This window comes from Pleurotus ostreatus, assembly GCF_014466165.1.
Source record: "Pleurotus ostreatus strain PC9 chromosome Unknown scaffold_2, whole genome shotgun sequence".
NCBI classification, from domain to species: Eukaryota; Fungi; Basidiomycota; class Agaricomycetes; order Agaricales; family Pleurotaceae; genus Pleurotus; species Pleurotus ostreatus.
In genome coordinates, this window is record NW_023503157.1 from 2,851,817 (window position 1) to 2,865,288 (window position 13,472).

General features: G+C 49.9%; 8 protein-coding genes across 8 annotated transcripts; 3 read left to right on the forward strand and 5 right to left on the reverse strand.

Moving 5' to 3' along the window:
• Positions 1-29: 29 nt before the first annotated feature.
• On the forward strand, positions 30-1,677 carry ITT1 (translation termination inhibitor protein itt1; the record flags this gene model as incomplete). Its single annotated transcript, XM_036773468.1, has 6 exons — positions 30-89; positions 149-537; positions 580-938; positions 992-1,136; positions 1,189-1,429; positions 1,492-1,677. The coding sequence occupies 6 exons, from the start codon at positions 30-32 to the stop codon at positions 1,675-1,677; spliced, it is 1,380 nt and encodes a 459-aa protein (XP_036634941.1).
• Positions 1,678-2,039: 362 nt separating this feature from the next.
• Positions 2,040-5,476, forward strand: PC9H_003877 (uncharacterized protein; the record flags this gene model as incomplete). The annotated part of the gene is made up of 11 exons (XM_036773469.1): positions 2,040-2,378; positions 2,435-2,577; positions 2,614-2,731; positions 2,788-3,057; positions 3,106-3,315; positions 3,370-3,594; positions 3,642-4,100; positions 4,153-4,353; positions 4,406-4,796; positions 4,856-5,043; positions 5,096-5,476. The coding sequence occupies 11 exons, from the start codon at positions 2,040-2,042 to the stop codon at positions 5,474-5,476; spliced, it is 2,925 nt and encodes a 974-aa protein (XP_036634942.1).
• A 297-nt stretch (positions 5,477-5,773) lies between these two features.
• Positions 5,774-7,305, reverse strand: VMA5 (Vacuolar ATP synthase subunit C; the record flags this gene model as incomplete). The annotated part of the gene is made up of 8 exons (XM_036773470.1): positions 5,774-5,962; positions 6,013-6,244; positions 6,300-6,392; positions 6,442-6,510; positions 6,557-6,655; positions 6,706-6,797; positions 6,852-7,103; positions 7,156-7,305. The coding sequence occupies 8 exons, from the start codon at positions 7,303-7,305 to the stop codon at positions 5,774-5,776; spliced, it is 1,176 nt and encodes a 391-aa protein (XP_036634943.1).
• Positions 7,306-7,651: 346 nt separating this feature from the next.
• PC9H_003879 (uncharacterized protein) lies at positions 7,652-8,888 on the forward strand (the record flags this gene model as incomplete). Its single annotated transcript, XM_036773471.1, has 6 exons — positions 7,652-7,904; positions 7,968-8,004; positions 8,063-8,262; positions 8,318-8,402; positions 8,467-8,773; positions 8,835-8,888. 6 exons carry the CDS (start codon positions 7,652-7,654, stop codon positions 8,886-8,888), a joined length of 936 nt encoding a protein of 311 aa, XP_036634944.1.
• A 191-nt stretch (positions 8,889-9,079) lies between these two features.
• Positions 9,080-9,661, reverse strand: PC9H_003880 (uncharacterized protein; the record flags this gene model as incomplete). The annotated part of the gene is made up of 4 exons (XM_036773472.1): positions 9,080-9,162; positions 9,220-9,284; positions 9,342-9,507; positions 9,571-9,661. The coding sequence occupies 4 exons, from the start codon at positions 9,659-9,661 to the stop codon at positions 9,080-9,082; spliced, it is 405 nt and encodes a 134-aa protein (XP_036634945.1).
• A 476-nt stretch (positions 9,662-10,137) lies between these two features.
• Positions 10,138-10,882, reverse strand: PC9H_003881 (uncharacterized protein; the record flags this gene model as incomplete). The annotated part of the gene is made up of 4 exons (XM_036773473.1): positions 10,138-10,302; positions 10,363-10,562; positions 10,619-10,708; positions 10,759-10,882. 4 exons carry the CDS (start codon positions 10,880-10,882, stop codon positions 10,138-10,140), a joined length of 579 nt encoding a protein of 192 aa, XP_036634946.1.
• Positions 10,883-11,322: 440 nt separating this feature from the next.
• Positions 11,323-12,142, reverse strand: PC9H_003882 (uncharacterized protein; the record flags this gene model as incomplete). Its single annotated transcript, XM_036773474.1, has 4 exons — positions 11,323-11,538; positions 11,600-11,820; positions 11,879-11,965; positions 12,019-12,142. 4 exons carry the CDS (start codon positions 12,140-12,142, stop codon positions 11,323-11,325), a joined length of 648 nt encoding a protein of 215 aa, XP_036634947.1.
• Positions 12,143-12,587: 445 nt separating this feature from the next.
• Positions 12,588-13,084, reverse strand: PC9H_003883 (uncharacterized protein; the record flags this gene model as incomplete). Its single annotated transcript, XM_036773475.1, has 3 exons — positions 12,588-12,684; positions 12,740-12,973; positions 13,041-13,084. 3 exons carry the CDS (start codon positions 13,082-13,084, stop codon positions 12,588-12,590), a joined length of 375 nt encoding a protein of 124 aa, XP_036634948.1.
• Positions 13,085-13,472: the final 388 nt, after the last annotated feature.

Genomic DNA, 13,472 nt, shown 5'->3' on the forward strand with positions numbered 1-13,472 from the left:
CCACTATCGGCCACATCTGCTGGTGATCTATGCAGGACACGGTGCACGAATGTGAACTGCTCCAGCAGGATGAGCTGCAGGTCCTGGAGGTAAGTCTACGTTCAGCTTATGCAATGCTGTTAAGATTATTTATACGACCTACTTTGAGTCCATATATCCAGAGTACGTTCACAGGGGGGCGAACGACGCTACTGTTGAACTCGAGATCCCGATAGAGTTCGATTCACCTCAGGAGGTAGTGATACACGACCCATGTAATCGGGACGGCACCCTTGAAGGAATCCAGAGACTATCGCTCACGGTACTGCCACCGCTACTGCTCCATCTCGTTCTACCCAAAAGCTACCCAACGGATGCTCCACCGGACATCGTCCATATCAATTCCAGCCAGTCGTGGCTACCTCGATTATCTTGTCTGCGGACCCTCTTGCTTCGGATGTGGACCCCAGGATGCACCGTCCTTTATAATTGGATAGAATATATAAGAACGGGCGATTTCTTTGAGTCGGTAGACATGATAGACAAGGGCGCCTTTCGGTAAGCAGTACTCACCTCTGGCTTTTAATTGATGCAAACTAGGAATGTCAGAATCCCCAATCCCGTCCCGAAATTCCTTGCAGACCTCCTCGCTTCGCATCAGAAACAGATAGTCTCGGCGAATTTCATGCAATCTACCTACTCTTGTTCAGTTTGCTTAACGGAATACAAGGGAACCAAATGCGTCCAGCTTTCATGCAACCATACCTTCTGTCGATCCTGCCTAGAAGATTTCTGGGGTTTGTGCATCACCGAGGGTGATGTAGTCAGAGTAGGTTGCCCCGACCCCGAGTGTGTTAAAGCGGGTCGCGCGGCCACAGAAGATGAGGTCTGCCGAATTGTGACGGAGGATCAACTTACGAGATGGAGATGGTTACGAGAAAAGCGGGCTCTAGAGAACGGTACGGCGACATCGGCTGCGTGGCTGCGAGAGACGTTCACAACCATTTGCTAGATCCTGGCGCGGTATCTTGTCCGATCCCTTGCTGCCAAGCACTTATTCCATCTCCTCCATCGATGGACGAAGACTCTGGTTGGGTAAAGCTGAGGACGTGTCCGAAATGCGGTTTCTCTTTTTGTAACTTCTGCAAACGCTCCTGGTGCGTAGTCAAGCTGCCGATGCGAATCTATCCGCTCATCGGGCACCTGCAGGCATGGTCCTTTGTCGAGTTGCCCAATTTCAGCCATTGAATCGATGATATTGGAATACCGCGCCTTACCAGAGGGCGATCGTAAACGAGACGAATTAGAACAGCGGATCGGCAAGAAAATGTTCACGAAGCTGATCGCGAAGTATGAAGAAGAGCTGCTGAATATGAAGTGGCTCGAGGCTTCCACCATGGCGTGTCCGAGATGCAACGTGCATGTGGAGAAGTCACTGGGATGTAATCACGTATGCTTCAAGTTCACACCTCGCAGACTGGGCATTGAATTAATCGATGATTTCTACATTAGATGACGTGCGTGAAATGCCAACAGCACTTCTGCTACCGATGCGGGCAGAAACTGGATCCCAGCAATCCATACAAGCACTTCTCGACGCTGGGGATCTCGTGTTACAACAAGCTGTTTGACTTTAATGCTGAAGAGGAAGAGTGGGAGGTTCTTGATAACTTTGAGCGGGCATTTGGGGCGGTCTAGGGTTGCCGTGGTTACGAGGGCGTGCATTACTTACCTAGAGAGGCAAAAAGATAAACGCACATTCTGTCACCGCAAGGAGCCGCAAGCGCAAATATGTCAGCGAAAATTGAAGTGCCGACGCAGTTAGCGGGTGAGAGCAAAGAGAGTCAATAAATTTGATCTTGGCTCCTATATATTTGAATTCTTCGGCTCTGTCTTCAGTCGTACGCCTCCTGTCCCCTGCGATTGCGTATACCGGGCTTTGGCGAGGGCGACTGCGACTCTGATACCTCTTCATTGCGACAATACCCTCGGCAGCGACCACATACCCCTTCGACACCGTCCGCCACGACGACGACAACTGTATTTCAAACACAACCACTATGGATGTTTATACTACCTCCTTTACTTACCCACGCAGGTCGCGCCATATTCATTCTCCAGCTTCTTCCTTCGACATCGCAGGCAATGACTTTCGTCAGAACGACCCCTTCCCTGCCCGCCACCTTCGCCATGTCAGGAGCAATCTCTCAGAGGCCTCGATTACGGCGTCAGATAGCGAGGCCATCCAAAAGCTAGCCATGAACGCAATGTCAATACACGGCTGCCATGTATCCTATCTTATGGCTGACCAGGGAAGAGGGTGGAATTTTCATGTTACTGGGCCGTATCAGCAGGTTATGCAAACTAGAGGAACCATACTGAAGGAATGCCCAATTCAGGTGAGTCTTTGCTCTCGATTCCAAAACTGCACGGAAGCCGATGAGAGCCACTCCAGCATCGTGCAGCTATCAAGGTCATGCGCTCTGAGATCCTGGATTCTCCTCTGTCGGCGCCTTCTTTGAAGCCTGACGTGCGCCGCCGCCTAGATGAGATTGCTTCCGAAACATTGGCGCACATTGCAGTCGTGAACAGTCCCCTGTCACTCTCCAATCGTACACCCCCGGATGGCATCAGTAGCAATGCTGGGTGGACGGGCTTGGAGACCGAGCGTGTCTGCGAATTGGTTGTCACCGGTCAGGGTGACTCCGTTGATCTTGCTCGCGTCCGCCTCCTTGTCATGTTGGATGAGCTCGTGAGTCTTCGCGCTCTATAATTAGTTTACAAGACATTTACTCCTCTTATCTAAAGAGCGGCCTTCACGCCGAATACTGCGAAATTGATCAAAAGCTGCATGCAATCGTGGCAGGCAAGAAGCGCAGCATGCTCCAATCTATCCAAGAAGAGACCGGGACCAACATCTATTACCCGTCGCCACTTCAAGGGCTTGTTGGCCCGGACATTGATGTCACGGTTTCCTCGAGCGGCCCTCCTCGTACACCGAACGTCATTTGGATCACCGGCGAGTTCTTTGGCGTCCAGCGTGCTCGCGATATGCTGTTTCAAGTTTCTACCAATAAGGTAAACCCTCCACGTCATATTTACGGCGTCTGCTCAACGTGTTTCTAGACGAAGTCTGTGATCTCTCGTGATACTGCAATACTTCCGCGCAAGCTCGACTGGATGGTGACTGACAGGGCCGATGATCTCAAGACCATCATGAGTGACAACGCGACTTTTATACAATTCCCGCCGCTAGGCAGCTCCACCAGCCTGATCACAGTGTTCGGTGACCACAGGGTTAATGTTCAAAGGACCATCCGGTCCATCATGCAACTGGTAGAGTATCATCTTCTCTATGAAGCACGGGAGCTTATAGACAGTTACATACAGGCTTGCCAATTTTATGTCGCTTCTTTCTGGCTGCTTCCAGTCCAGTATAATGTCCTACTTCCACCTACAACCCTCAACGCATCGCAAGTCTCGACCTTGCTAAAGCAGATCTCCATCAGCACCGGCGCTGAGGTTGTCTTCAAGAGCATGTGCTTCGAGATGCATGGTCTGGAGCAAGAAGTTCGCGCCGCCGTAGGCATGATCCTTGAACTCGATGTCATCAAGGTGCGTGAATCCATGTTCACAATGTGAAGTATCTGACTCTCGATTAGAACTTCCACCATGAGATTCGTTTCCAAATCGAGCTTGCCAACGAACACCGCGAGTTCATCAGTGGGAAGAAGAACGGCAAGATCAACAAGATCATGCAGACCACCAATGTGAAGATCAAGTTCGAGACCTTCAATGATCACAATTTCCTCATTGACATCGCCGGTCCTGATGGCTCAGTTCTCCAGGGGTTGTCATTACTCCAGGAAGAATTGCCTGCGGAAATGTCGTTCCATGTTCCCGAAGCGTACCATAAGCGCATCATCGGCGTCGGTGGAAGGAGCATCCAAAGGATCATGAAGAAATATGGCGTGTATGTCAAGTTCTCCAACGCCGAAGAGTTTGCTTCTTTGGGAGGTTACAATGACAATGACGATAATGTCATCGCGAGGACCCCAGCTAAGAATGCAATCAACCTTGATAACTTGAAGCAATCCGTTATGGAGCTTGTGAACCCTAAGGTGCGAAGACGTCTCCGTTGTTATAAACGTGCCTTCTTAACTTTACTTCTAGGATAAAGACTACGTAAACGAGACCGTCTCGATTCCCCGTCGGTACCATAGGACTCTTCTTGGCGAGAAGAGCATATTCATTCGCGACATCGAGACCAAGACAAACTCGCATGTCCGCTTCCCTGATAAAGAAACTGCTTCGGATGTCGTCACGATCTTCGGTCCTGAGAGCCAGGTTCAGATTGCCGTGACTATGCTTCTCGTGAGCTGCACCACTTCGCACTACTTACTTCCTGGTTAACAATGCTCTGCAGGAACATGTTCCCTTCGAGGCAGATATGGTCGTACCATCCTCGCCGGATCTACCGCGGGTCTGCGCTTCCGCCGACTTCATCGCTTTCGTCGAGCGGGTTAAACGTGAGCTCCAAGTGGCGATAACTCCCAACATCAAGTCCCACATTGGCAACGGCAATGGCTCTGGCGCGGACACACCATCCGACTATTCCTTCAAGTTCAGATGCCAACGCAGCAATAGTGATTTCCTTGTCACGGCCCGAGAGATGCTAGAACAATTCCTCATCAATCATAACATTCACGTGTACCCCTCTCCTACCGCACACACCCACAAGAGGGGAGATTCATTCGCGGAAGCCTTCCCTCATTTCGATAGTAAAGTTTTGTCCGCCGCTAGGACGCGCGGTCAACGTCAGTCAAATTTCTATTGTTGCGGAAGCCGTGGTATGCTGACCAAGTTGTGCTGACAGAATCCATCGATTTGGGTCGGTCCGATGGCATGGTTGAACGACGACTTCGGCTCGCCAGCTCGTCTCCGGATGTAAAGGCCCTATTCAATTCACCCTCTTACATCTACAACTTGGAAACCCATGATGACTCACAAGCGAGCTACATGTCCGGTAGTTCTCAGGATTACTGGACACCCTTGGCACCTATAGTAAGTCCTTACCCATGCCGCTCGTACTAGTCAGTAAGCCAACATTTTCCAGGGGTCCGGACTTACCAATCGCACTCGACATACCGATGATGCGCTCAAGCGTGGCTCCGACTCCCTCCTCGAGGCTAAACTGAAGGAACAGATATCCAAGCCACGCTCGCTGAATAACCGCGCGCAATCTCTGGATCTGACTTACTCCCTATCCCGCATTACCGAGTCGCCCTCCTATTTGCCTCCACCCGAATCCCCAACAAATTCGACGGGTGACACTGGTGGTAATTCAAGTCCGACGTCGGCTTCCGCGCCTTCCTTCCCCAGTGTTTACGGTTCTAGAGGAACTGTCGTGGGCTCGTCTGCTCAGCGGACAGGTCACATCCTGGACGACGAGACTATTCAAGAAGTCTCTCGGGTAATTTCAAACTTGGGTCTCTAAATGTCAACCTAGATTACGTTGATTCGGATGTCTATAACGCTATCCAACTGGTGTACACAGGAGTGGCGGACAATTGCTATCAAAATGCCTTCCCTTGTTTAGCTTCCTCCAAAAACATCTATCGTATCTTCCCTTTCTTAAAGGAATTTCTGTCAGATATCTCATGCTTTTATACCTGTACACTACTTGTTTTCCTCGTGACGGGGCTGGCTTAAAATATTCTTATCGCTCCACTAATAAAATTATGTGATATGGATGCAAGGAGAGAACATGTGTTGAATTACGAGGCTGCTTAAATTAGAAGACAATCCAAGGAACTTCGTAGAGGACGAAGTCGAAGAAGTCTTGATCCATGAGTGTTTGGTATTCACCAACGAATTCATCGTTTGAGCTGACCTTGCCCTGGGCGCTGTTCGCTCGCGGACGGAGGTAGGTGAACTGGGTTTGCAAGACGTGGAATATTCTCTTCGTGGTTTTGGGTTCAGGCTAGTACATTGTCAATAATAAGCAGTAGCGCCGCAACGGCTTTTGCTCACTTTGATAATGATTCCGAGGTAATTCGCGGGCAAGCCATAGCGGAGGACACTCTCCACAAACAAACGGACAATCTTCAGATGTACTAGAATTTGGAAGGCCTCCGAGAAGTTCGTCCTCGAGAGACGAAGTAGTTCCGTCCATAATTCTTTCTCTGTTGTGTCCGCGTCCTCGAGTTCTTGCTGTTGTTTCGCGACCTCTTCCTCGGAGTAAATGAAGTCGCGCACGATGAATCTATGTTGAGGTTAGAACCTCGAAGGTGCTTATATTCAATGAATAAGACGCGTACTTATGCTCTCTGCATTTCTGTATAAATTCGTCGTGGACTTTCTTGAAAGCTACGAGGGCGAACAGCGAGTACTCGTCGTCTGAAGCGATCAACCTACCCTAGAGTCAGGAAGATGACGACAACGAGGTATGCATTCGCTTACTTTGACGATCTTGGCACTATCATAGCTGTTAGCCGTTCATACGTTGAATTCCACTCTTTAACTTGGCTCCTACTGATGTTTAATACATAAGGGTAACGGACAAGATGGACCTTACTTTGGCACGGCGACCAACAGCGTTTCCATGTGCTCAGAATCCGGGATGAAGTCGTCTTTCGAAACAACCTCCGCCAGTGAGCGTACTGACAGATTCCCTCTGGTGACGATGTAAGAACATCAATTGTACACGGGAGACAAGAGACATACAGCTTCTTGCGTTGCATCTGAACTAATGAGCCCTTCACGAGATTGTAATTGTTGAGTTTTGCTTTCATAGCGTTGTCGATTGAAACCATTTCCTGATGACAAGCAGCGAGATCAGATCCGCAACTGACCGCGATATACTTACATACCTTATTCAAGAGATCTACCATATCACGTAGCCCTCGTTGCACACCATACCGACTTTCATTCCACTTCCACCCCTTCAAGAGGTATTCATCGACGCTCTGCTCATCAACCAAGACGTGCTGAGCCAGCTTCGTTGGGTCATTGTTCAACAAGCTGCGTAGCGTGTCGACCGTTTTCGCGACAGTGGCCGTGAAGAACGTCTCCTGCTTGGGTATATCCTCCGATAGCCCTATAAGCGTATCAAGTGTCCCTGTCTGGCTATTTTATAGACTTCATCGCAGACTATAGAATGACCGGCGAGTATACCTTGAATGACGGGATATCTATCTGTGCGATGTGGTTCCGGGGAAACGATTTTGATTGTTGGGAGAGCTTCGTCCCCAACTCTGGGATCAGACCCTCTGAGTCGCCATCCAGCGGGACTGCTATGAGCCAAGTACTCTGATCTGAAGGCATGGCGGTTGGGGTCAAGGTGATGAGCGCTAATAAGACCGAGCGCCCATAGCACTTTAGCAATTTAAGCAAAGGCTGCAAAGCTGCTTCAAGAAGTTCACTATAAACCAGAACATTCAACGATTGACAGACTCGCGTGCCAGCCCTGCTGGTCGTAGGAAAACTCAGGCATGTAGATGTGAATACCTATTATGTGAGATTGACATATCCCCGCTAGGTGACCTCGTTTCTCACTGCTTTCCAGCTTGCCTTCCGCCAACGTGGTACATCCAGGATGTCTCTTTCGAGGATCTTATCTGCTAGATTTCGAGGCTCTTTTGTGGCACTGGCGTCCAGGAATGCTCGACCGATGTCATCCACCACTGCGGTGGCCCCTTTGTTGTTGCCGCCCGACGCAGTCAACAAGCTTCCTACGACACGCGATGTCAAGATTCTCGATGCCACCTGGTTCATGCCGAACTCGACGCGTAATGCCAGGAAAGAGTTTGCGACACGGCGCATACCACGGGCTCAGTATCTTGACCTTGATGAAGTCGCCACTCCCAGTGAACTGGGTCTCATGCATATGATGCCCAGCGAACGCATCTTCGCTAACGCATGCGGTTCGTTACGTTTTCATCTCGATGCAAATTTTCGCGCCGTTGAGTAAGGAATGGCCTACTTAGAACGGTTTGGTATAACCCCGAGTACCCATGTCATCCTGTAAGTGTTCTCTTGCCGACTACTCATCACGGAGTTGATTCGATGGTTACATATTAAGCTACGATGGTCACGGGGTGTTCTCTTCGCCTCGCGCACTCTTCATGTTCAGGACATTTGGGCACACTAACTCAAGCGTGATCGACGGTGGGATTCCTCGTTGGCTGGCAGAGGGATTTCCCATCGAACAAGGCGAACCCCAACCCACTCACGAGCAGACTACCTACCCAGTTCCCGAATTAAAGACGTCATTAATACAATGTTTGGCCTTCTACTTGACTGGCACCGTTCATGTTTCTAATTTTACGACTGGCAGCTTATGACCAGATCGTAAAGAACAGCCAGATGTCCCCAAGTGACACGGCCCAGAGCCTCATCCTTGATGCCCGTGCGCGAGCTAGGTACGTAGGGCCGTTCTAACGCAACCTGTGAACCAAGAACCAGCTTATCTTCCTCGTTCTCTAGGTTCGACGGAACAGCACCCGAACCCCGACCTGGTCTTCCCTCTGGTCATATCCCTGGATCGTTCTCCCTACCGTTTACAACGTTCCTGAGGGAACACCGTTCTCCCAATGGAGATACATATACTACCATGTTACCGACCCCCGATTTACACCGAGCGCTGCTAAATGCTGTTGGCCCCGCAGTCGCCGAATCGATTATCAACGGGGATAAAAGGATTATCACAAGTTGTGGTAGCGGAATGACCGCCGGCGTGCTTTGGTTGGGACTTGAATTATTGGGCGCGAAAGCAGTGGCGTTGTATGATGAGGTGCGTCGCTGCGTTTGACTTCGATCATTATCAGTAGGGTGTTAAGTTTCGAACTTCGCAGTCATGGACAGGATATGCCTTGCGATCGTCCAGTAAAATCGAGACGTCGACATGATCTAGATTTCAACTCTAAATCAAATCTTATCTTTCAGCGGCATGCCTATGCAAAAAGATGTCATTTGGATTATACACTACGATTATGAGAGAGGGAAGGGTTTACAACATGTCTCTACAGCTATACTACAATGCAGTGAGGTGGGATGCTAGATCAAACAACTACAGAGTCCGAATGTATTGATATACAGTTTATGCAGTTTGAGGGTCGCCACCTAAAACACCGATAAACGGTGGTGGGCGCCTTGATGGCTGCTTGCCGACAGCTCTGGCAGCTGTTGGGGGATAAGAATGAGTACCGTAGACAATAGCAAAGCAAAAGACCAACTCACGTCTGCCATTATATCGTACTTCCACTCGATGATGTTTGCCTCTCCGCAGTACAGTTAATTGCCAGCTGCCGACATCGAGTTAATAAGGGGAGTCCTTTGGTCCCGGACACGAAGAAGCTTACCTTTCCAGCAGCAGCACATTATACCCATTATTCGATACGTTCTTCAGGAGCTGCTTCTGAGCGAACAAGACAGCATTCCGAAGCTCATTGCCTCGTTTCCAGTTCTTCACGTCAAAGACATACGTCCCGCACGTGTCCGCCTCCGCGACAGTGACAATGTCAATGTCTAAACAGCCAAGGGGTCAAATGTCAGCAATCACAATAGGAAAGGAGACAAATTTTTACGAACCTTCATCCTCATAGTACATGGGAACAGGATGGACCGACTTGCTATCGACGACCTCCCATGGCACTTCGCGACGTCGAAAAGTGAATAGCATGTTTAGCCAGAAACGTAGGGAAGGAATGGCGTAGGGTGGTAGTGCTCGCCGCTGTTAGCGAGATAATGTGTGGGCAGTTACATATACTTGGAAGAAAAGCCGCAGCCGCAGAACAACCGTATTATATATGTATATTGGCGGAAGGGCTGCTTGATAAACTCCGGCCCTTTTGGCATTGCCACAGAAATGGATCGCAGCCATAGAGGATGCATCATGATAGCGATCACCAAGCGAGCCGAGACGAACTAGCCCAGCGGCTGTTCCGGAACTGAGTGCCACAAATCTGCGCTTACTGCGTGTCGTCGAGCGCAGGCAAAACTTGTGAAGCGTTTCACCCGAGTGACTCAAATCCGGCACGTCCTACGGAGGACGGGAGCACGACCATGGTCGGCAGCCCACGCCTATTGGCCTGACTCATATACGATGACATTCAAATGATTCAATATCTCGGACATAAGACATGACAGACCGAACGACTATAATATCCATCCAGATATCATGAGGAAGACAGCCAGAAGCATGGGCATGATTCCAAGGGTATCATAGTGCGCCGATAGTCCACCATTGGTACCCTGCTGAGTCGCATTCGTGCACGAAACGCTGCTTAGAGATGCATTATTCGTCAACGTAACGTCGGCGCACTAATTTGCATTTTCAAGTTAGTAACAGTTAATTCGTTGCTCAATGGAAATTAATTTTACCTGGAAGAGAGGGCTGTCCCCGCCATCGAACTGGATCTGAATTGTAACGTTCTGGCCTTCACTGAGCCCTGTGACATTGGAAGTCGCGAAGTTCAAGGGTAAGCAGAAGGCCCCTTCTCCCGTCAACTGTGTGAACGGCAGGGCTTGGGAAAAGTTGTCGAATGATGTAGGGTTCGCAGCCGTGGACACTAAAACACCAACTAGTAGGCGACCCACATGAGAAGCAACTCCTTCTCACACCAGTGTGGACGCTTACCTGTCCACCTCGGGTGTTCAGAGTTCAGCGAGTAAAATCCCCCGCTTAGCGGGAACGCTGTGCGATTGCTCGACGCAGTGTTATATCCATCTATAGCAAGAATCAAAAACTTGAACATATCATGCAATGGCACAGCATACCACAGAAAGTTGGCTCTTGGTCTTCGACGAAGGCGCCTCGGGGTGCGGGGAACTGCAACTGGAAGTGTGCACTCACGAGTCCGGCGAGCGCGGCGAACAGGAGCGTTTGGAGGGCGAGGCGCATTGTGTTTAGTTGTGGCTTGGAATATTTAGTCCATCGAGTTCAGCGACTATTTTATATGCTTTCGTTATGCTCGAGTGAAAAAGTTTTTTCTACTAGATGCCTAATTTGCGCATAGGAGGACCATATAGGTCGTGCTATGAATAGACCCACAGCCAAAGAGATTGATGATGCGACTCGCGCGCACTGCCGCGGTCGCATGCCTATTCAATGGAAACGAAGGTTACCATTGGTCCTTGGAATCCAATGGACGAGCACTCTCGCACGGGTGTGGCATCATAAATGTGTTTGCAATGAAGAGTCGTGATAAATACATGCACCGGTGGTCATGAAGTTCGAAATGAATGCAACGAAGACGCGACAATGATATGGTATCCAAGAAATCCTCCAGGACGTCGCTTTTGCGCGTAACAAACAGAAGGAACAGCGTTCTAGCTCAGCACTCATAGAGCACCGGCCATGATCCCAACAACGGCCATGACGCCAGCTGCGTATGCAGACAACGTACTTGCACGTCCTAAGCCCGAGTTGTTGTTGGAACTGTCGCTTGAGCCGCCGGTGGTACTGGAGCTATTAGATCCTGAATCATGACTACTGGTGGTCTCGTTCGCGCAAGTGAAGCTGGTGGTGGCATTGCTCGACAATGTCAGATCAGCGCACTACATCACAAGTAATCGGGTCAATAAATGCCACCACAACGGTAGAAGATGTGTAAATCACCTGGTACAAGCTACCGTCCGAACCGGCGACAACCACTTGCACGGTGACGTTGGCACCATCGCGAACACCGGTGATATTCGATTGCGAGAAGTCCAAGGGGAAGCATAGCACTCCCGCATCAGGTGAACTCTGGAACGCATTCACGAATTGTGGTTCCCCGGAAGCAGACGAGAAGTTGTCGAAGTTGTTGGGGTTCTGTACGGTTGAGACCATGACACCAACTGTAAGAATAACGTCGTGAGTGGACAGTTCTATTAGGATATAGATGTGTATCCTTACTGGTTCCCCCATGTCCAGTACGGATGCTGTAGAAACCGCCGCTAATCGGGAATGCGGTACGGTTGGGTGTAACATTAGTGTAGCCCCCTATTCAAGAACCAATCAGTAGCTGAACAGACTTCAACTAAAAATCGACCTACCACAGAAGTTGGGCTCTTGATCAGAGACGAACGGGCCACGAGGTTCCGGGTAGAGAAGACGGAAGTGAGCATTAGCTACACCCGCAAACGAAGCGATTAATGCAAGAGCGTAAAGCTTGAACATGGCTGAGGCGTAGTGGTAATGGGACGTGTGGAGGTTGGTCGTGATCGTCGAGAGACTAAGGGAGGGCGTTAGTCCTTGAAGCAATAGACGGCGTTAGTCCAGCATTTTATACTCGTCGGGCTCGAGCATACTAGGGAGGAGGTAAGTAGAAAAAACTTTTTCACCGTTCGCCAAGACTCGCAACCCTAGAGGAGAATGCCAAGGCCTACCTGCCACCGCGACGGTCCCCTGGCTCAGGCAACGTCAACATCCAACTTGAAAGCGACCGTCGACCACGACACGGAGGTATTGAGGGTTGGGAATCGGTCGATGATTGAGAAGTGTAGACTTGTGATGCGTATTGAGCAAAGAGAGTATCGTGGTATAAGTACAATGCTTCATGTCATAAAGAGTTTATATATAATGTAGTGACTTGGGAAGATGTGTAGTCGTCATAGTCAAAGTACTAGTGAAAGCCATGGACATCGCCCAGTCGGCCAAAGAGTACTTCTCCGATGGCAAGGCCGACTATAATGGCGATGAGATAGCCAGCATGGAAAGTCCTGAGCAATCCAGGTCAGCCCTAAGCAAACGCCTTTACCGGGTTAGAATGCTTACATCACCGCCAGCATCAGCGTATACATCAGAAGGGACTGTATGGCAAATAGAGCACCGCGTGGAAGGTCATGCATGGCGATGAACGGTGCGATAGTCCTCCTGACACGAAGATGTCGGGAGCGTGAGGATAGTTCTTGAGTAGCTGGCGCCGCTTCAACAGATGCGAAGGCATCGTCTTTAGCGTCGCCTGCTAGCAAAGGCGCTTGCGTTCGCTCGGCAGTCACAAGCAATGCCCTGATCATTGTCCGTATATTAGAATGACGTTCGTGAAAGATGGAAAAGTGGTATATGTGTAAATCACCTTCGTCGCCAGTACGCTTCCATCAATCGACGAACAGCAGCCATCCAACGGTCGATAATTGCGAGGATGAATAAACCGATACAGGCTCCGGCAATGGCGCCTGGCGAGGTAGGCCGCCACGACTCGAAGAAAAGGTTGTCGCCGCCGGCGAAATGAAGCCACGGAATCATCATGCCCGAGCCATGAGACATGCTTGAGCTTGAGCTTGAACCCGACATATCCATGTCACCGTGAGACATCGCAGCCGTTTGAATAGGATGTGCAGCAGGATGAGGCGAGTGACGAGGAACCCGTTCCGAAGAAAATCCACAGAGCGGGAAGAAAGACGATAGTCAGTGACAGACAAGACGACCGTCGTTGAGAATATCTTCAGGGCGAAATCCGAGCGGAGTCTCAAGTCGCAGAGCTGGCAGAAATGGAAGGAGACAAAAA